The sequence below is a fragment of the Musa acuminata genome, chromosome BXJ2-11 (genome assembly GCF_036884655.1).
Source record: "Musa acuminata AAA Group cultivar baxijiao chromosome BXJ2-11, Cavendish_Baxijiao_AAA, whole genome shotgun sequence".
NCBI lineage: Eukaryota > Viridiplantae > Streptophyta > Magnoliopsida > Zingiberales > Musaceae > Musa > Musa acuminata.
The window spans coordinates 5,512,481-5,535,439 of record NC_088348.1 but is presented as its reverse complement, the minus strand read 5'-3'; the positions used below and the strand labels follow the sequence as shown (position 1 = coordinate 5,535,439).

Sequence of the window (22,959 nt, the reverse complement as noted above, 5' to 3'; positions counted from 1 at the left end):
ATTGGGTTGGCAACCATCGAAGGTCGTCACCCTCAATAATATTGTCATTGATAATAAGCTGTCAACGGTGGTCCATCGAACTACTGTAATATGCTATTGCTATACAGAAAACTTTAGTGTCAAAAATTAAAATAAAATAATATATATTAAATATACGATGTATATCCTTCGATGTCATCCAAAAAGTTTTTATCTGATGTACAAGCATATCATCGTCGGATCTGAAAGCTACAACAATATCGATTTGTAAGGAGAACTAGACTCATATTTTCCTCTTTTCCTATCCTTTCCGCTATAAGTGATGGATTAGGAACAAGAGGGAGATAAGAAAAAATATATAGTGTCATATATCCACATTGAATTCCTATGAGGTCATGTCTATTTATAGACAAGACATCTACTAAAAAATTAGGAAAGTATCTCTTATTAATGTTCTCTCTTATTAATTTTTTTTATTAATCAATAATCATAATCAAAATTCAATTATATCTATAATATATATTATCTAATTAAATAGGATCATATACTGTTTGCCCGGAATCTGTTCACGAATGAATCCTGACATTAGGTAATTAATATGCTCTGCTTCTTTTCTCGTGTCAATTGCAAGGAATTATCATCTTTTGGTTTGTTTTAATCAACTTCGGACATTGAAGGAGTAATGTTGGTAGTTTCCTTCCTTGAAAGGTCAAAACATAGAACTCAAAACGCATCAAGATTCCGATGAATTTGAGTTAGATTGTTCGAGATTAATATGCATTAGATGGGATGCTAATTCAATCTAAAAGTTTAAGATAAACTATTAGAATGTAGACAAACTTAATATACATCATCTGACTGTTTTAATGTTTATACAAATATTAGCGAAAGCCTCCGACACCACCAGCTTTGTTGGCTTATTAGTCTAATTGGTGTATAAAGAAGGACAATAGCAACATGAGTTATTCTATATATGACATGAGAGAGAGAGAGAGAGAGAGAGAGAGAGAGATGTTTGCTCCATCACTCTCTATCCTGTGAAGAATCTTTTCCAAGACTGCCATGGGAGAAATCCACCTGAGAATGAGCGCATTAAAACACATATTTAGTCAAATCATTTATTGTAGTTGGAATCTACAATTAATCGCTCTATTAAGTTCAAGAATGTGAGAGCAACTACTAGGAGATGAGTTGGACATACCACAGCCAGGACATCGGACATAGCTCTTGTCCTTGAGAAGAACAAGACCAGAGCCTGCACAAACTTCACATTTTCTTTGTGCTATCTGCAATAAAGATTGATCAAATTAGACCTTAAATAAGGGCTAATTATAAGAAAAAATAGACTCTTAGATTTGTTTGCATATACGAGATTGAAGAACACCAATAAAACTCAAATTCTTAAAAGTTGTGGATCGAATAATTCGTCTCTTTGCATTTCACGTGCAACAATATTTCCAACACTCTCTTATTTTTGAATGTCTTGGATCAAATTTTATTCAATGCAACTCAAAAGCCTATTAAACTTATATTTTATATATATATATATATATATATATATATATATATATATATATATATATAATCACCCAAATCATTTAATTCTTAGTAATTTGAGACTATTTTTTGTAGTTTATCTTTCTTAATCCGAAAGTATGCATGAGTGTAGAAATGGAACTCACGATTCTCTTGCTGAACTCGATCCCCGCAACCACGAAGGGTGTAATTCCAGCTGAAAGAATCCACGCGCTAAGCAGTTAATTCATGGAAGATGAAGTGGACATAGCAGGTGAAGGTGCGCGAGTAATAGATAGATAGATTGTGAGAGAGAGAGAATGAGATAGATAGAGAGAGAACCTAATGCGCCGACGGCGATCTGCCAGGTGATCTCAACAGGTGCCAGATCGGTTACTCCGGCAGCGTTCACCCTCGTCGGAGGCGGTCCACGGCCGCCGAGTTGATGAAGCCGAGTGCTGGTTGTTCCTGTGGCAGTAGCCGCAAGACGATCAGACGAGATGGCTCTCCTTCTCTGAGGAGTTGGAGGAGGAGGAGGAGGAGGAAGGCGACAGCGAAGAGGAAGTGGAGTAGCTGCCATCAGGCGGATAGACTGATACGAACGTGAACAGCGGAGGGCTTCTCTGTCGTCTCTCTTGGAGGGCTTCACTCGGATCCACACAATGCATGAGGCGATCAACACCAGAGAATGCACCAAGCTGCTGCTGCTGCTGCTGATCCTTAGCCACACAATTCTGACTGCAAATTCTTCACATTAACCATGAAATAATTGCGTCAAAAAAGTTCAAATATGGTGCCGATTATTAACGTCAATTTTCAAAGTCCCATTGCTGATCTTATCGCTTTGCATAATAATGTTGAATAATTAAGTTTAATAATTATTTATATTTATTTCTCATCTGTTCTAAATTTTGTTTACTAATGTTTTTTTATCGATGTATTATCTTGTAAGTTTATGATTTTGTATTGTCATAAACAATATTATTATAACACATTTTTAAAGTTAACTTTGTTTTATCTGTTTTACCATTTTGAATTATAACTTATGTTCCTTCTTTTTCTAGAAGAAGAAGATGATGATATGTTTTCATCGAGAACAAAAGTAAGCGTAAAAGGGAAATCTAATGCATAAGGTTGCCATGGTCAATGTACTTAGTCTTCTTATCTTTATAATCAGAGAGAATATTTCCGAGACACAAAACTAAGGAATGTTGTCATATAGGCATCAAACTCAAGGAAAGAAAAGAAAAAGTTTCATAACATGAAGAATGAGACATTTTGGACTTTGTCACCAAATAGGAATAGCCAAAGCACTGTTAAGTTCTGCATGCTTGCTTGTGGGGAAGACTAAGACTAAAACTACATTGATCACAAGGCATGTTGTCACAAATTAGCAATTTAGAGACTGTTCTTGAAGCTACCAAGATGAAACATCCACACTACATGCTGAAGCAACACCATGAAAAGAGACGCACAAATCCAAAACTCGAAGGAAAGAATCAAGGTACCTTTTGGGAGGAATATTAGCATCACATCTGTATAAATTGCTACTCCACTGCCACAAGGACATACGGAGGAGACACAGCCAGAGGAGAAGAGGAAGAGCAAGAGCAAGAGCAAGATGATCACTGCTGTGCCAAGGTTGCTCTCACTAGTTCTGATCCTTGTGGCACTGACACCAAGATCAGGTAATGCACACAAGCACAGTCCGGATGATGTCTGTGTTCCAAGTCTTCATTTTCTTCTTTATGTCGAGTGAGATCAGAGTCGTCTACCAACAACATTTCACCAGAATTGGGGGTGGTGGCAGATGGGGGTGGTCAAGGGAATCAGTGGTGCATAGCAGATGAACAAACGGCGGCTGATGTTCTACAAGTGGCTCTCGATTGGGCATGTGGCGCTGGGGGTGCAAATTGCAGCATGATCCAACCAAACAAGCCCTGCTATCTTCCCAACACTGTCGAGGACCATGCATCCTACGCTTTCAACAGCTACTGGCAAAAACACAAACACCAAGGAGGCACCTGCTACTTCAATGCTGCTGCCATGGTCACAGACTTGAACCCAAGTACATACACGCCCTTCGATCTTCATCTTCCTCTCTAATGCAGTCGCTTCGCTTTGCGGATAGGCCAGTCGTGAACCAAAATACTTTGGTCCGATGCATGTTACCTATATGTCAGAATGCCTCGGAGACTTTAATGATAGCGATGAATGCCATGGCCTTGACTCGTTGATCCATGCTCGCAGGTCATGATGCTTGCCAGTTCGAATCGCTGCCTTGAGGCAGCTGAGGAGGGAACTCGATCGCCGTGTTGGAGTTTGTCCGAATAATATGCTGCAGGTCTTGACATCGGCCATTGGAAGTTGGAAAGGAGGTCCTACCATAGCCCATTCAGGTCTGATGTTTGCCGTTCCAAATGACAAAAGTCGGGTAGAAGTTGATTGCTGTCAAACTTCACTAGTCAGTTGAAATTATTGGTTTTGCGAGCCATTTCTCTGATCTAAACTCTCACTTTATCTTGACGAGGCATAGCCACATCAGCTTGACAAGACATCACGACCTCATATTTCCTGAATAAGATGTTTGCTACTGGAAGATTATAGAAAGGTATATAGAGCTGAGTTTGTGCTTTTATTATATATGAACATAAATATGGTAAATTATATCCAAAAAAAATATTGAAAGAATGATTGCAAAAAACATCGTATTCAGAATTAAATGCAGACCAAATTAATCCGGTGAACCGTTTGCTCTCATGCGCACTAAACCTACTACAATGAACACATTTTATCGCACAGATAATATTGCAAGTTAGACGAAAAATATAGAACAGTTAAGGGTGCGTCAATGGTAAGCATTGTTGTGTTGTGATGTGTTCTTAAGATCAGGCAATGACCTCATATCATAGATTTTTTTTACATTTGTTTATGACAATCAAAGAAAGAAAACAATATAGGAATAAACTGTTTTCTGTCCTATACCTACATAAAAAATTAAGATATTTCTGAACATGCACAGAAAACAATCATGCAGATTTTTTTTTCAGATTCAACTCACATACTCGGATGCACTTGAGTACTCCCCATGTTCTTCAAAGTATTCAATTAGGCGCTTCAAGAAGTTGTCATGACTAACGGTATCGGTGTCGCATACAAGACAACACTGTCTTCTGGCGCGTGTCACTGCAACGTTCATTCGCCTATGGTCGCTCAAAAATCCAACCTGAACATGGAAAGTGATATCATGTAACAGAATGCTCTTTTCTACTGGCAAGTACTATTGAACAAGATGGAAGATAACAGCAGTCCAGCTGAGAGTAAAGGGGTTAGCTTCTCTACCATCGGATTTAATTTTTGAAATCCCTATGAAATATTTATTTCTTGGATTTTAGCAACCCACTAATGCAGAATACCACAGCTCAGTGCCCAATGTCAGGCACAACTCTTGCAGATAGGGCACATCCATAAGCACTTGACCCACCAACTCTCACCCTCTGAATGTGCACCATATCCGACTCATGTCTCATGATAAATAGCGCTATTCCAAATGAGATATTGGACAAGCTTGCTACCCATTCTAGGGAGCACTTGAGTTTAAAAGTAATTGAAAAGCTATGATGCATGCATGCCAACAAAAGTCATGGCAAGTCTTTCTTAAGATACCTCCTTTTTCGAATTAGATCGAACCATTGAAATGACAATGGCTTCTTTCTCCCGGCCTTGGAACCCATCGACTGTTGAAATTTCTACATCCTTCAATATGTTTTCTTTGCTCCTCATCATTTTAAGATAGGTCACCTGTAAGCGTATGTAATCCAATTATTATCCAAATAAACCAGCTAGCAGAATGAAAGCATCACTCGTAACATGAAGCAAAATGGAACTAGACATGGCTTTGTCAAGATGGAGAGGATAGCGAGGAATCTGAAAACTAAATTGAAACCATTAAATTCGGATTGCAAATAGAAACTGACCATAACATGACAGGAACACTAACCAGATATCACATAATGATGAGATTACATGAGGGAAAGAGTGAAACCTGTGCAGCATATGGAGTGATTATTCCAATATCAGATGCCTGAACACCACATTCAATAAGCTGCTTTGCATGAGCTATAGTAACTGCAGCCTCTCCCTCATTCATAGTGCTTTCTTCTTCGTCTTTCTTCTCATCCATGTCACACCTGTACCACAAGTACAAGTATTCAATACAAAAGATCCCCTGAGACAGACACACAGTAAAAAATATTAATCAACATATTGAGAACCATAGTATAGAACAATTGAAACTGAAAACCAATGACTTCAAAAAGTTTGGCTGGATTTGATAGATATATCAACAAACTAAAACCTGACTGAAAATTATGGTCACAACTCAACTGTTTTCAGAACATGGCGAGTTTAAGGTACCATCTGCTTAAACTACAACTTCAGTAGTCTCTAAGTGTTGCCATAGATCTTGTTCCCATGTATGGACAAAAGGATAAGAAGTTCCTTTTATTTTTTGGTGCTTGTCAGCTTTCATTTTTCTCCTTTGCTTGTTTGAAGCGATATCTCGACTATATTTTCCTAGTAACAAACAAGTAGGAGTATTCCAAACCACCATTCAAAACATGATGATGCAAAGGAAGCCATGATTATCCATTACTATAATGATATGCCAGAAGTTGAAACAAAAAAACATATTACATATTTAGGCATGACCTTTTATATGTACATTCATCTGAAATGGCAAGTTTGACCTGTTTAAGTAACAGGAACATAATCATGTATAAACAGACACCGTGAGGATAACATTGTCATATTGCAATTTACACGGTGCTCTTGATGAATTCTCTCAACAACTGTGGAAGATTTTTCCATAACACTAAAGGATATTAATTATTATAACTTCTTAAATAAAGCATTAGGGTAGGTGTATGATAAGTTGTTTAGCTAGGAGGCTCAGATTAGAGGATAAGTTGTGCCTTGGGATAGGTTTGGTTAGCTTGGGCTTGGACAAGCTCCAACAAAACCAAACGTAGATCGAGTTGCAAGGGTAAAATCAGTGAAGGTTCAATCTTCAAAATTTTGAGCCAACAGCAAGCACAATAGTCAAGCATTTCCGTTAAAATAGTTAAACAATTGTAGAGAGATTAAGAAGGGTAGAAGTTGTCAAAGCTAGTGAATGAGATAAATATGGAGAGGGAACAGCAAAACAGAGGTCATTCTCCAGAAAAACACAAAAAGAGACAAAACATGATGAACAAGGGTGGTGGTGTCACTTTTGTGGTTGTGAATTGCAGCTACCAGTGCAAACTCAACATAGCCTTGTCATTCAGATTCGATCAAGACATTATTGTCTCCCTTTTCTTTTGACAATATTTTACAAAAGAATAATTTCCAATATTCTGCATATGGGATTGCCCATAATACCCACCACACAAGCCACATGCCAAAAGCATATGTGATTGTTCTCAAGTTCAGTAGTGCACTTGAGATTATTCAATTTATATCAGATGTGAATCAAGGGAAAGTGAAAGACCAAAGAATATGCTAGAACCAATAGAACAATGGAAGAACATGATTATTCTCAGGCAGATAAAAGTTAAGCGGCCTTACATGGAAAATGTAGGTAAAAAGTTCCATGTAGTAAACCAAAATATGTGAACTTACAGCAATGCTAATTGTTCTTATAGGCAAGGTAGGCAATACCACCGGGCGGTACGTATCAGTCCGACGGCATACCGATACACGGTCCACCAGCAATCGGGCGGAACGGTTAAAAGCACCCCGTAACAGTGCTACAGTGCTCCATCGTATTATGGAGAATCATACGGGCAACAACAGTATGGTGATAATTGGTCATCCTTCTCTGAGCAATAGTATGATATAGAACAACAGATCAGTAACAAAAGTAGAAGCTCTGACATTCACCAATATATGCCGCAAGAGCTACCTCAGACAAATATGATTCATGACGATTAGCCTACGATCAGCACCACATTGATGCATCAATGGCATACAATGTATCAATACACTATGTCATGTGATCAATTTCATGATTGGGTCTAACAAACATATCATATTGATATGCAGATGTATAGGATCGAGGACCCCGATCCACCACCCATGGAGGCCCATCGTTCATTTTGGTGGTAGAATCAACAATCAGATATATCTATACATGTGATTATTTAATTCATTTGAATTTTAGAGTTTATATTGTAACAAAATAGTCTAACAATTCAAATGATTTTTCTGTAGATATTTTAATATTTACATAAGGACAATCCATACCGGACTGAAATACGAACCTTGAACAAGGCTTCCTCAAAGCCTGTAAAAGATATGTGATACTATTCTTACCTAATTTATACTGATTTTGCTAAACTTATACTATTACTATATTTATTTCTAACTTCAAAACCATATCCTAACTTTTTTTTTTATTTTCAGGTATTTTCGGATGATTTTACACCCTAAATTAGGTGTACCGCTCGGTACACCGTACCGTACCGAGCCAGCCTCGAAACATCGATACGGTACGGTATTGCAGACCTTACTTACAGCAATGCTACTTACATGAACACAAATAGATTAATTCCATCAATATCTAGCATATCAATGACATCACATGGTCGCGAAAAAGTATGCAGTTTTGTCCTGCTAAACACGGATTAAAATCTCAGCCCAATACCGGAAACATACCAGACCAGTACAGTAATGGTGCACCAGTTGCTATACCAACCTATACCGCCTAGTATTATTGAATAGAATAATAAAAATAACAAGAATGAATGATATTATACCTGGTATTTAGGTATTGAGCTATAGGTTCCAACACCAATACTTGGTTGGACTAGTAAATATCGATCCATGCCAATTGGTAGCATAGAGATATGAAAACTAGCTACCAAACATGGTTAATCATCTTGTAGTGCAACAGATAAATTTTCAAGCAATTATGATGATTCATTCTAAGCAAACTGTACAGTGACTATATGTTAATCTGTTTTGTTGTTCACCCAATCAACATTTACAAAAAAGTAATGGCAGAAAGAACACTTGCCCTGCTGTATCTATAAGAAGAAGAGTCGGTGTTGTTGATGATGAACTCTTCACACCTTCAACATCATGGAGCATATGTGCAGCTACACTAGAGTGGGCTTTCACCTGACATTTGATGATTTTATTAAAAAAAGCCATAAGTACTGAATTTCTTATCCCATATTTGTCAAGATGGAAAGAGCCAAAAAATTGAATAGGTTGAGCTACCTTATTATCGTAGAATTCTTTAGATGACCAGTTCATAATAAGCTCATGCATTCGGTATTGGACCGTGAGCATAGACATGACTTCCTCCCCGTACAAGCCTGCTAAACGTTCAAAGAGGGTTTTCCCTAATCCCTTCCTCTCTGCTTCTACACTTTGGATTGTAGGGGGAAGCTGAAGATGGTCTCCTGCAAGCACACACCTTGGTCCCTGCAACAGCACAGCAGAATTATTTATTTATGCACCCTGATAATCCAAGTAGTTACATTCTATCCTAGGATATCACGATCCACCTAGAGTACCTATAAAATAGCTCACCTTTTTCATGGTTTCTTGATAAATATAGAGCTACTGTGTAAAAGATATATTATCTATATTACTATATAGATGTCCAAATTTCCAAGCATCAAATGTATTTGTCACCGTCTAATTTCGTTGTTTGCATTAACTCTCTGACACTACTCACACAAGCATATTATCTTTGTTCTACCATTCGTGAAGGACAAAGAGTGGCATTTAACAAAGAAAGATTCATAGAATACATGACTAATCTCAAATTCAGTGGACACCTTCTTTAAATAAATTTGTCTAAGTTTGTATTTCCAGTAACTAACATTTCACACACATTATAATTAGAGAATTATCTAAGCTACAATAAGGTCTATAACTTTTTTCAAAACTTCAGGTGAATAAGTTTAAGGCTTTCGTATAACATCTATAAAATAGTTACGTACTATATTAAAATATTTGTATAATATGGCTATTATTTAAACAATATTATTTTTATTGTCCTTCCGTAAAGTTTCTATATCTTACATTTTGTTTCAAGTCCTTTCAGAAAGTTATATGGAGGAAAAATATTTAAGCATATAATATTTTTATTTTTATTTTCTCATACTTACTTTCCCAAACTTTTTTTCATGATTTTTTATATATTTAAATTTAAATTATTTTCAAATAATTCTGAATCTATTGATATATCCACCAATTTTTTATTCAAGATCATATCATTCTCGATCACAGCACTGACAATGATTTTGTGAAGTAACCATTGTGCTTGCATATCATGATTAACGTAAGTAATTAAATAGCATTCAAGAATTATTCATCAAGAAAGAGATTGTTTCTATCTATTAATATAGTACTTCAGAAATATAGATAAGTTATCAAAAGTTTGCAATATTCAACATGATTTTTTTTTAATTTCATTAACCATGATTTCATGCTTAATAAAAACAATTCTATCAATGTATCAAAATATCTCTTCATTATAGTTACTAAAAAAAATCAGTTTCCAAAGAAGACAAACTTCTTCGGCAAGAAGCATCCCCAAAGTATCCGTGAACTATCCCTAAGTATCCTAAAAGTAATTAGTCTTTATAATAACAATTTATAAGCACATACATACAAGAGTATCTAAAACATAATATGGATATGGCAAGCAATTCAAAATTTTAGTATTTCATAGACTCTGGGAGTAGTAAATCTTTCTTTTTCACTCACAATACACTGTTATTCTCAAGCTATAATTGAATAACTTACCACATTGACTTGTACTAGTTGATTGAAAATTAAGCCAATATATAAGTCTTCAGAAGCTCACAGCTGTGACTGTGTATATCCAGACAGGTCAACTGATCTTCCTTCTGGTCCTATCATCAGACAACTGCTAAACAGCTGTCTAGATTTATGTTCATCTTTTACCTTGCATGAACTTAATTGCATCAAGAACAAAAGTATGTATGCAACCTTAACCCTGCAAGTAAAGAGATTGTTTCCTTCTCATGAACTCTCATCACCCATGTTGCAAGGCAACTTCATTGGTGTTTCCATATCACGAACTCTCATCACCATGTTACAAAGGCAACTTCATTGTGATGCCAAGGCTCACCTTCAACATGTTAAACAACAACCGATATATCACTTTTCAATATTCATGCATAGTGCAAAGAACCTGCCAGTGTATGTCCAATAGTGTAGTTATGCACATGGTTACATTCAAATGTATTTAATAATTTTAGAAAGGACCTTCCATGTCAGCAAATATTTTGTTTATGAGTACATAAGGAAACATTTTTTTATATATCATGCAACCTATTTATATCCACTTTGAAGCTCAAACTAAATTCTCATGATCCTATTCACAAGAGAATACCCATAAAATATAGATATGAAATAAAAGGGGTGATCCAGTGCACAAGGTTTCAGCCAATATGAGTTTGGAGTGTCAATATAGATAACCTTACCCCCTAAATAAAGAAGTTATTTCCATGACTCGAATTTTGGTCATCTAGATTGCAAGAATAGCCTCACCATGACACCATGGTTCACCCTCATAGACAGAAAAAAAAAACAAAAAAGAGCAAAAAAAAATGTAGGAATGTTAAATAAAAAGAACTTAAGACATGAACAATATTAAGCAAAATGTCCGGCACCATAAGAGCTACGTCTGTGGATGTAGTAATTAATGAGCAACACACCTTGAGCAATGCTATCCAACATGCTACTTCAAGTGCCTGAGCAGCTTCATCAATTATAACCAAGTCAAACGCACTGCCCTCAAGTTTGCGAGAAAATGCACCAGTCAAAGTTGTCAAAACTACATCTGCCCGTTTAATAACATCTGTGACTGCCAGCTGCTGTCTCTTCCTCTCTTCTTTGGCAAGGGTTCTAAGCTCTTTCCTGATGTCTCTTTTGGTATTTCTATCTTTAGCTTTTAGCAGCTTCCCACTCAACACCTGATAAAATGATTATAATCTTATAAACTAAAGAATAAGAAATGAACAAAAGGAGGAGTCTAAAATGGACAACTGCTGAATACAACAGAAATGTATGACCAAGTGGGGATGACCCATGTTATTAATCTGAATTACATGCAGCTCCAAATATATACTTCAACAAGTACATAGCATGCAAGGCTTCTAATTCCACAACCACAACCACAACCACAATCCTATCAAACTCTTCAAGCATACTGTTGTCAAATACATGATTACCTTCATTTCCTTGCGAATATCATTTGCCAAGGCACTATTATCACCTCGCAGAACCTAGTCATGAATGGCAACAATATTTAGAATCACAATATATGGAACAAATAAAAACTGTATTCCTATCTCAGAAATAAAAACTCGATATACTAATTTCCAGCTGAAGTCCTTTTTGCACGTATATTGCACTTTAACTTTTAGTTACACCAGTGCTAAAATTCATTATGATAATGGAACAGTAACTATCCACATCTCACATACAGTTGATAAGGCAATACAAGATGGGAATTCACAATTAATAGCAGCAAATATAACCATGAGTGGACAAGTAAATAGAATAAACAACTAGCATTACAGAAGAAAGAAAACAATGAATCATGAAAAAGCAAGGACTGGCCAGAGCCAACTTAAGAAGTATAAAAAGGATAAAACAAAACCTTACATAGGACAATCATTTGTAAGGATGGTTGTGTCAGAAAATCATAAGTCAGCATTAAAATATTAAAAACTGAATTGAACTGTCGCTGGCTCCCCACTGCAAGTAACTACTCAAACCATAATTTCAAATTCAGGAACCAGATCTATACCAATCACTTACAAGATCGGTATGAGTCCAGTTCATACCAGTACGTGCTGCAATACCGAGAAGGGAGTTAGAAGGTTACCCAGGACAACAGCAACAGTCAATGGGTAGCACAAGCAATGGGTGGGTAAAAAGGCTGATGGTAGCGAGTGTGTGTGTGTGTGTGCGTGTGTGTGTGTGTGTGTGTGTGTGAGAGAGAGAGAGAGAGAGAGAGGGAGAAGTGGAAAGAGGATCGCTGTTTAACCGTAATAAAAAGAAATGAATGGAGCCGGACCACTTGAAAAGGAACAATCCAAGTTCCGGTTCAGATCCAAACCAGAATATAGTGCCAGGTACATATCGATCAGGGTGCAATTAGGAACCTTGACTTGAACCATGATTGTCAATGCAACTAGCTATAATGGAACATGTAGTCTATATGCACTGTTCTAACACTAAGCTGACACAATCATGGCAGTGGCAAATTAGAAGAAAAAGAAGCCAGTATCTGAGTGTGTGCGTGTGTGTGTGTGTGTGAGAAAAGAGAGAGAGAGAGAGAGAGAGAGAGAGAGCAAAAGAGAGTACATCAAGCCTCACAGTGCATGATGGATGCTACCACCGTTTCCACCACCAGGAAATTGGTGGCGGTCCTAACTCTCCATTGGTAACATGGTGTTGATTTGGTGTTCCATGTCTCATATCACTGATGAGTGCTTAAAAAGAGGCCTTAAGCACAAACATACAAAAACTGATAGACATATTTTCCACCCATGAAGAACGCCTATATTACCCAGAGTGACAAGATCATTCCCTCATAAACAAAGAATGTTTTAGCCAAGTACACATTTCAGACAAAACACAAATCATGAAATAAATTTCCATCTATAAAAACCAAGGAATCCTGTTTCATGTACCAGACCCATATCGATCCCTGATCATACTGGTAGGTACCAGTCCATACACATGTACCAGTGTTTCGAAGACGAGGAAGAAGGGAGAGAGGAAGGAACAGTGGAGGAAGAAGAAGGACGAAGGAGAAAGAGGTGGTGGTGGAGGAAGAGGAGGAAGAAAAAGAAGAGGTGGCAGTGGAGGAAGTGGAAGCGGTGGAGGAAGAAGAGGAGAGAACGGTGGCCAGCAAGTGGCAGGTGACGGGCAACAGGGGGGCTCGCATTCAGGCAAAGAGGGCTCACGAATGAGCCCTAAAAGTTTGAATGAGTCGGAGTGGACCAGTTTTAATGGGTCGGAGTGGACCACCCAAAATGAGGGTCATTCGCACACCGATTCATGCTCGGACTGCTACATTCCACCCATTTCATACCAGTCTGGGTGAAATGGCAGTTCTTGATCGTTGTAACATTTGTTATCCAAGACCTGAAAAGTTAGTGGTAGATACCTTAAATTGTCATGTTGCAGGAAATGGACAAAGATAAATGGAACCATATCCAAAGTTCAAAAGATCATGAATAGAAAGCAAATCCTAAAGCAAGGTGGATTCATAGAAAAAATCAAGATCTCTTAATCAAGGTTTAAAAACTCGGTCCGGTGCTAATACCAGTTGGCAACTGGATCTGTACAGTCGGATGTTATTTTTACCTATAAGTATAGACTACAAAAAGATTCAAGGACTGGAAAAGGAATTCCTATCTTAGGACAACAGATTTCGCTGCATGAGTGTTCAAGAGAGGCAGACAGAGAAAATGAAGGGGGCAAAGATAGCAGAGATAGAAAAGGGGAACGGAGACCACAAAAGAGGCAGAAAGAGAGATCTAAAGTGACAGATGTAATATCACACTAAACAAGAATAAAATAATTTACAACAAAAGCAATCTGAAAATATAAAGATCTACCTACCTATCAAATTTTACTATATATTTTCAGCCGAGACCTATGACTTAAAGTTTTCCCAACTCGATTCTTAAACTAGAAGTAAATACATCTATACTAAGAAAATATAATGACCTAAAATAGCAAGAACAATAAAAAAACATATACACTAGATATAAGTCAACCTAAATCCAAAACCAACCACATGTTACATGAGTTGTTCGCCTCACTTCCTCATGTGTGCCAAAACATGTTCCAATTCATATGGCACGATGCTAGTAGCATTTGATGATATGTGAAATGATGAAAGAAGCAATTTCTTGTATTACAGGTCAAGAGAAGGAAAAGCTAGCAAGTTTCAACAATCTAAGAAAACCGTGGAACTCCAAAATAAGATCTCTGTATGACTGCAAAGAAATTTACACAAGCATGAAAAAGCAAGTTTTAAGAGAGCCAAGATATGCCTCGATACCTGTGCATCAAGTGCACTTTCCAAAACTTGAGGTAACAAGCGAGCAGGATGTCCCAATCTCACCAACTTTACCCTATCAATAGAAAAGTAAAATTAACTCAAAAAAAATATTATTAAGCAATTAAAACGGGCAGCAAAACAATTAAAGGTTAATTTGATATTGTCAGTTCCATAAACAAATCAAATTACAATTTATCAGAAAATGATTATCCAATTCAAATATTCAAAATCAAGTCAGGCATTTGGTACAAAAGGGAATGAATGAGATTACTGCATGTAAATCAAGGGAGATAAAGTGGAAAGAGAATTACAATAAAAAAATGGAAAGGGAATTACAAAGTGATTAAAGTTTATATAATATCATCAGTTCCATAAACATTCAACAACAACAAAGCCATAAGTCCCAACATTAAACATTAAAGAAAGAAATTTTCAATTTCTAAAAAAGTGATATATCCTAGTCAAATATTCAAAAACAAGTTAGGCATTTGGTACAAAAGGGAATGAATGGGATTAACGCATGTAAATCAGGGGAGATAAAGTGGAAAGGTAATTGACGGTGCTGCAGTCGATCAGCAAAAACCATTAATTCAGAAGCAAAATTTTACAGTATTTCAATATCTTATTTCAAAATTTGGAAGATCTATAAAACAGTAAAAGCATGCCCAGAAAATCTAGTATACTCTAGATGAGAATTGAGGTAGATCAGTGATCTTGTTAGTTGTTAGTCAAGATAGTAAAGCAACATTGGGATTTGTGGAGTCAGAGGTAGCATCAATCTACAAAATAAAATTATGGTGCCACATTGACGTCCAAAGAAATGAAGCAAGCCACCTCTAGTCTAAAAATACAAAATGCCTGAAATAAGAAGTTCGTAAACAAATGAGAGGATACAAAATCTAAAAGCATGAAAACAAGTTTTTACGACTAGTGATATGCATGTGCATGTCTTGACTACATGTTTGAATAAGATGGATTTGTAATTTGTGAAAGAGAACATAAGAAGATATACAATTTAAACTTACCTGAATGAAAAAAGGCGTTCAACTATGTTATCAACAGCAATATTGGAAGCAGCGCATGCAAGAATTTTAGATCCACGTTTGACTTCTTGTAATATAATCTCAATCACAGTTGTTGTTTTCCCTGTTCCCGGGGGCCCATGAAGCAAAAATACATCCTTGCAGGAAAGAGATTTCAAGACAGCATCTCTCTGCAAAATAAATTTAAAAAAAACTAGTAGCTTAGTAGAAAAAATGACAAATTAGATCTAAAAGAGCATGGAAAATGACTGATATAACATGGTATTTGGTACTGCTGATTAAAAGGAATCCTTCAAACTGGTCAGGTCTTTAGCTGAAGCGATTAAAAATTTACTAAGGCCGCTATTGATAGGAAATAATTTTGTTTGACCAATGCAAATAACCAGATGAGATATAATTCAGCTAAGTTCATGACAGATGGGTGACTTAACAAATACAACATCATATACTGTCTTAAGTGTCATTAAGAGTCGGTATCATCCGGACCGAGAAAGAGAGAAGAGGACAGGAGCAAGCAGGACAAAGGAGAGAAAAAGAGATGAAGAACAAGAAAGGCAGTAGCTGCAAAACAAAGTAACTTGGACTTTGCAATGGCTGCAAATGCAAGCAGCAGTGGCAACGAGGTCCTAGGATTTGGAAGCAGTGTTGTAGCTTTAGATGAGAAGCCGGTTGTGGTCTCAACTCCCAAGGAAGAGGAGATTCACAAGATGTTTGGCAACAAGCTCAGGAGGACAATAAGGAGGCAACAGAAGATTTTGGAAGATAATCTTATCAAGTGGGGCACCCCATTGGAACCATACCAGACAAAATTGACCATCCTAAGAAGGGTGAAAATGTTGTCCATCATGTTCAATGTGTTTTCTTAATATACATATGTCAAATATTCTCCTTTTCACTGTTCCCTTTATATTCCAGATATCCCATTATACTCTGTCATAGAGTTGTCATGGTTTCCAAAACATGAGATCAGTATGTCTAAGGTTTCCTTTAACTAAATTTGGGGCACATGAGCTGGCATTGCAATTGCTGCAAAGTGGGGGAAAGATCTTATAATACCTTGCACAGAACATTCTAAATAACAAAAATAAAGTACAAAAACATGAACAACATTTGCATGGAAGAATAACAGTGAAAAGAAACACCTGTGAATGATCAAGATTCTTGTTAAAGGGACTGAATTGAGTGGCTTTCTTTGAAACAACTGGTGGTTTCTCACCAAACAATACAGGAACCAGGTCTTCAGCTGGTCCCCTCTGTATGCCCTTGCCAAGTTGAATTAATGCATTTTTCATACTGCGATAGGTTACCTAAGTAAAGATTCAAAATATCAGTCTATAAATGAATGATAAAACTTGCAGTCCAGTACTCATGTGATTTTTTCAAATCATGTCCAATATTATCCACAACTCTTCATAAATGAAGCTCTCAGTACAAGTAAATGATTTAAGTTTAAACTTCGTATTGAAAAAGATAAGGAACTCAAAAATATCTTACAACAAAACCATTTTCTTAGAAATACATCATTAACTTACTAATGAGAAGCAGTAGACACTTCATAGTTTGTAGAATTGATGGAAAAAAAAAAGAAACAAACAGGATAAGTGTCCCATCTCAAACAAAGTGAAGTATGTTTCAGAGAGAGTTATTGAGAAAGGGTATGTTTCAAAACAAAAACCATATGATAACTGGCTAACGGCAGGTATTCGAATTTCAACATTAAGCAGATTAGATTAAAGTAAAATATGCCAATTCCATTCACTTAATGCATCATGTTTCAGTTCATAGTTCTTTAAACAGAGAAATATATAATTGACCAATAAAGAAATCAAACTACAACTTATATAAAGGAACTAAAGACAGATCATTATACAGTTAACGGACTATTGACCAAGATTGAAAAAAATAAATCGGCTCATATTGAGTTCTTTTTTCCTCTCTCTTTCTAAGAAAGTTGGACCATGTCCCAATGACCTCAACTTCAACAAGGTATCAGAAATAGTACATCATTTTTCACTGTTACTTTGCATTAACTCTTGCCTTTACTTGATTTTTTTTTGTGCCATACTATGATTATTTATCAAAGGACACCATCAAACCCATGCCTGGTGTCTTCTATTTCCTTGCAGATTGGAACTCCAAGCTTTAGGTCAGTTTGATGTGATGGTGCTTTCTCATCGTAAGAAGGACCTGCTGACCAGGTCAGATCCACCATCTCACGTTAGTCAAACAACCAAAACAAGTCTCATCTTATCAGACAACTGAATGGAAATTGTAACATGTGAAACATTTTTTATCGGACAACAATAATAATGATAAAGAATCATTGGAGAACAACAATAAAGAAAGTGGACAAAAAGAAGGCTAGGAACAAAAGAATTACCGTTTATATATAATTTGTGTGGCCTGTTTTACAAAAGTTGACATTATAGAAAGGACCCATAGAAATAAAGTAAATAATAAAGAAAATTGAGCAAGTAATTGAATTCCTATAATAGACAAAATAAATTCACATTGCAGTTATCCATTTGTATTTATTCCTATCAAACAATGTGCTCATGAAAAAAGTTCTTAAAAAGCACATAGCTCATTAGGGTGTCTTAAAGTACATTAACCAAGAAAACTGATCTTAAACAGCATTTTGGAACTTCCTGAAACCTAATTAATTGTTGAAAGAAATGAGTAAAAAAGCATAACAGAAATCCTTGCCAACATGTTCTATAGCCAGTTGAGTACCTCATTTGCAACCTTCTCAAGACGCAAAGGGCCATTTAATCCATCTTCAGGAATATCATCGAAAGCAACAATGATGGAAGAATCCTGCTTATTTCAACAGGTCAAGACGAATAAATATAAAATGTCATTTGCAATCCCAAATTTATCAAGCATTATGTGCTTGTGTTACATACCTTAAGGCGATAAACCACACCTTGACCAAGTAGAGGAGAACTCGAATCAGCCTTATTTGGTTTCACAATAACTACATCATGATTTGAGAACTGCATTAAAAAAATATCAGTTAAGAAACCACCTATAAGAACAATTTAGCATAACTATTATCCCACAAGAAGCCTACTTGCATAGTACAGTTTGATTTAGACTATAAAGAAAAATGAACTGGATGTGTCAACAAGCAACAGAACAAGTGGTACATTTAATGAGATGAAGGATTAAAATATTTTATATATAAAGGAAACTCAGTAGACATTAAAAGTTGAAAATATGATACATCTACTATATCATGAATTCTTGCTCAAAAATTTAGAAAATTTGAAATATGTGTTGATGGTCACAAAGTAATGAGATTTGTCATGAGTCACAAAGGGAATATCTAATAATTAAAGAAATTATCACAAATTGGAAAAGGAGAAAATTAAGAATTAATTTGATAGTCTTCTGTAAAATATCATTAGCTAGAAATAGCATGCATTGATGTGGTAATTGATGATGTTGAATTAATAACAGTGGGAGATACAAGGATGAGCTGTGAAAGTCAACGAGAAGATGCTATTCATTTTTCATGATATTATGCATTTATGCACGGATCAGATAATCATGGACAATTCCTCAGAATTCAGTCTTTGAGGGTTTGAAAGTTATGCAACATTGTTTGTCCAACTTAAATCTAGTCAATTTGAAACAAAGACTACCGGCAGTGACCTAATTTCAACTAATTGGTCAACCTTACCATCGAAATATGCTTCAACAGCCAGAATTAGTTGAATTCCTATCAATCTGGTAATTGAGTTCCAAAAACCAATGAACAATTGATACCATACATGACCCCACTATATAGATGCCGTGATAAGGACAATAGCAGCATCCATATTGAAAAAGATAGAGGCAAAAGCACAGAACATCAATTGTTTCATTAATAATCATAGTTCAGTTCATGCATTAACAAAGAGACTCATCGAGTGGAAACTCCTACAACCTGGTGTTGACTCAGATTGTCCCCAACATCATCTCCTTTAAGTCTAACAGACAAAGAAAGACAAGACTCAAAACTACGTTTATATTTATTGATTAGACTAACTGTTGTTTTGTTAGCTCATCCAATGGGAATTCCATGGAAAAAGGTATTTTTGTCCTCAAAATTCTGAGATGCAGTGGTTGAGATCATTGTCATTGTGAACCATTGTACGTAATCTTACACCAAATTGACATTAAAAAAATACATATACCACATTATAAACACTACCACAAAGAAGATTAAAAAAACACCCTCTAACCTAGAGATGTTTGAACCCTTCCCCCTGACCATTGATTGAAGATGGGACACTTAAATGTTGAGAGATTCTTATGTGATAGATAAAAGGTGATATATATTTCCTGTTGCCTTAAATTCTAAATGATAGTATTTCATAATTTATAATAAACATCAAATTATTAGTCTGATATATGTTACCACTTCAATCATGTATGCCAGTGCTAATACAATCTGGCCACTAATAAGGACCTCTTACTTGTCCTTCATGATGTCATCAATAGATTGGAACCAAATGTCTCAAATGCAATCAGTGTGATTAGGCATATGATTACCTTATTATTATGAGTCTTTTAATTCACTACACATGAACAACTGACTTTTTGGTGTATGCAACCTTTATGAGTGCTTTTCCAAAGCCATGTAAAAGACATCGTCAAAAGGCCCTCTATTTCTTAATTGCTTTTCCACTGGAACTGCTGCCCTTGGTGACCATTTTCCTTAATAGTTGAACATTTCCACGATGCTTCCAACTATATCTTCCTTGCCATCTTTGCTAGCACCCACTACCTCCACCCTCATCACCTTTACTATTTAGTTTCAGCCACTTTCTACAAAAACATCAATCTTCTTTCCCTCTTGAAACTACACCATTTAATATTCATGTGGTTGTCTAAATTAAGGTTCTGAATATCGTACCGTACCAATGTACCAATCAACTATCGATACGGTATGCACTGAGCTGTAACGAGCATACCGACACATGGTACACTAAGGTGTACCGAAGTACCACCCATACAGGTCCTCTATTGGACCGGTACATACCACTCATATTGAGCGGGACAGTACGATATTGCAAACCATGGTCTAAATCCTATATGTTCCTCTCCGACATCAGCATAATCGCATCCTTCTCCTGCAACTTCACCCTCTTGTGCCTCTCCAGTGTTCATTCCTGCTTCTCACTTTTGTGCCTCCACTACTTAAAGATGTGATCTTCAACCATGAAGAGTGCTTGAACTGATGGTTGCTTCCAAAGACATGGTGTGTTGTAGCAATAGATCTTTCAGGATGATAAATTGGAGGAAGCAACCAAAGCCCGAAAATAAAACAATTAATAAGCTTGTTTTGCATTTTTCAAAGCCAGCGGGGAACGAAAGGTGCATAACTGAAATCACATGCTACTACTGACCCTTTTTATCCTCAAAAGTTAAGTTTTCATATCTTGCATTAGACTAAAAACTGTAAATAACAATAATTTTATAGAAATGCAACCTTAAACTGACAATATGAACATCCATTTTTTTTCTTTCACCTATATATCTATTGAGAAGTACAGTTCTATATATACATCATAGCATATAAATGATCATGACCTTGTGAGCAGGAAGCAGGTCCCCCTTGTTAGATTGGAATTCAAGAAGTACTTTGCCCATCAACCCTGTCTAGTAACGAATAATTTTAATAAGAAGTCATTGCAAAGGAAGAGCAAATTAATAAGAAAGCAGAGAGCATATACAGACCTGAGCATCCGTGCATTTAAGATTAAGAAGAACGGAGCCTTTCTTTTGAGCAACCTCCAGGCTCTTTGATGAAGCTGAACCAATAGATGCTGTTATTTCAGCTTCCTAAAGACCACAAGCAAAAACATTTCAAAATTAAGAACTTGACAATCTCATGCGACGATAGAGGAATTTACTATAAATGGAGTATAAAAAACACACAGTTTCAACTTAACGAAGTAAAGAATGCAATGGTATGACGTAACAAACCATAACTAGCAAAGAAACATAAGAAGAAGATATCAGATATGATATAATCATGTACCGGAGGATCTTTACACGGGAACACAACTACCTCCCCCGAGTGAATCCCATCTCACTATATTTTACATCAAGAAAGCAGCTTCAGACGAAGAAAAAGAAATGAGACCAAGAACGCGAATGGAATCACGACTTAAAGGGAAAAAACTAAACCCTAAACCCAGAAGCCATATAGAAACACTTCCATCGCCCAGAGTGTGCGGGTTGATCGGATTCAGAAACGCAAATGCGCTCACGTGGATGACATTTGACGAGAGGCACGAACAAATGAAGTGAACCGACCATCATATGAGAGTAAGAGAAAACAAGTGATACGATGGGGACAATGAACGATGGAGGAGTAAAATGAGAACAAAACCTTCTCCAGATCGATCAGAGGGGCCATGAGCGACACGAATTGGTCCACCGACATAGGAGAGGAAGAGGATCGGGTGCTGTGGCGGGAAGAGTTTTCTCCGGCTCGCTCCATCGGCGGCTTCTTTCGTCGAAAACCTCAGGGGCGGCAGCAGCGCCACGGCAGTAGTAGCGAGACGGTAGTCCCAAATCCTGTCGTCGCAATTTAATCGTCTCTACCCAGTCCTAACATCAGAGCCGTCCAAAGAAATAGGATTATCCAATCACTGTGCTGATCGCCGACTAGTTGTGAGCTTCAACCGTCCGATGAGCACGCCTTGTCTCCGCTATTTTTGTATTTTTGGCATAATTTCATATTATATATATATATATATACTAAGTTACATAATTGCCCAAAATCTTAGAATATATATCCTTATTAAATGCCAAATATCATACTAATACATGATATATTGTTACATATCAAGAACATAATAATGGAAGAAGGAAAAAAAGAACCAATGGGAAAGATAATGGAATAGACATCAAATGAATAATGTCTTATTAATGACATCATAATTACCTTACAATTGTCTTTAATCTAATATGCATCGAATGATGGCACAAAGCTATTAATATCACTCTCCACTTTAACCATTAAGACTTATTTTTTCATGTGGACAATATCCTTATAATAATTTATATTCGGATACAAAATATCATAAATGTGTACTTGTAACTATTTATCAAACTTAAACTACATCGTTAGTTTTTCTCTTAGTTTATATTTCATATATTCAGTGTCAGCTATATTTAATTCAAAACCTTTTTTTAAGTTCTATCCATAACTCAGCTGTGAGATTAAAATAATTTTTCAAAATAACAAGGAATTTTAGATATTTAAAAAATCAATGATGACCATTATAAATAGTAGTTAACTCAAATTTGGGCAAC

General features: G+C 36.3%; 2 protein-coding genes across 3 annotated transcripts; both read right to left on the bottom strand.

The window, feature by feature from the left end:
• Positions 1 to 775: 775 nt before the first annotated feature.
• On the bottom strand, positions 776 to 3,198 carry LOC135626167 (uncharacterized). The gene is made up of 5 exons (XM_065131273.1): positions 3,003 to 3,198; positions 1,837 to 2,241; positions 1,662 to 1,711; positions 1,181 to 1,265; positions 776 to 1,056 (listed from the first exon to the last, which is right to left on the bottom strand). The coding sequence occupies exons 1-5, from the start codon at positions 3,022 to 3,024 to the stop codon at positions 1,010 to 1,012; spliced, it is 609 nt and encodes a 202-aa protein (XP_064987345.1). The 5' UTR covers positions 3,025 to 3,198; the 3' UTR covers positions 776 to 1,009.
• A 1,173-nt stretch (positions 3,199 to 4,371) lies between these two features.
• Positions 4,372 to 22,214, bottom strand: LOC135626166 (uncharacterized). Of its 2 annotated transcripts, none has more exons than XM_065131271.1 (15): positions 22,031 to 22,214; positions 21,373 to 21,477; positions 21,226 to 21,294; positions 18,552 to 18,641; positions 18,379 to 18,462; positions 16,788 to 16,952; positions 15,628 to 15,815; positions 14,603 to 14,675; positions 11,751 to 11,804; positions 11,235 to 11,492; positions 8,758 to 8,964; positions 8,552 to 8,655; positions 5,540 to 5,684; positions 5,161 to 5,295; positions 4,372 to 4,720 (listed from the first exon to the last, which is right to left on the bottom strand). In XM_065131271.1, exons 1-15 carry the CDS (start codon positions 22,139 to 22,141, stop codon positions 4,547 to 4,549), a joined length of 1,962 nt encoding a protein of 653 aa, XP_064987343.1. In that variant the 5' UTR covers positions 22,142 to 22,214; the 3' UTR covers positions 4,372 to 4,546. The 2 variants fall into 2 exon arrangements, with proteins under 2 accessions (XP_064987343.1, XP_064987344.1); XM_065131272.1 differs by having other exon boundaries at positions 21,226 to 21,290; positions 22,031 to 22,187.
• Positions 22,215 to 22,959: the final 745 nt, after the last annotated feature.

Excerpts from the sequence above, each read along its gene's own strand:
- LOC135626166 (XM_065131271.1), bottom strand. The coding sequence starts at position 22,141 with ATGGAGCGAGCCGGAGAAAACTCTTCCCGCCACAGCACCCGATCCTCT. Across the intron at positions 11,805-14,602 it reads AAAGTGCACTTGATGCACAG|GTTCTGCGAGGTGATAATAG; the intron begins GTATCGAGGCAT and ends ATTCATGACTAG. Across the intron at positions 5,685-8,551 it reads CTTCTTATAGATACAGCAGG|GTGTGACATGGATGAGAAGA; the intron begins GCAAGTGTTCTT and ends CTTGTGGTACAG.
- LOC135626167 (XM_065131273.1), bottom strand. The coding sequence starts at position 3,024 with ATGCTAATATTCCTCCCAAAAG. Across the intron at positions 1,712-1,836 it reads GATCGCCGTCGGCGCATTAG|CTGGAATTACACCCTTCGTG; the intron begins GTTCTCTCTCTA and ends GGATTCTTTCAG. Across the intron at positions 1,266-1,661 it reads TCGAGTTCAGCAAGAGAATC|ATAGCACAAAGAAAATGTGA; the intron begins GTGAGTTCCATT and ends TCTTTATTGCAG.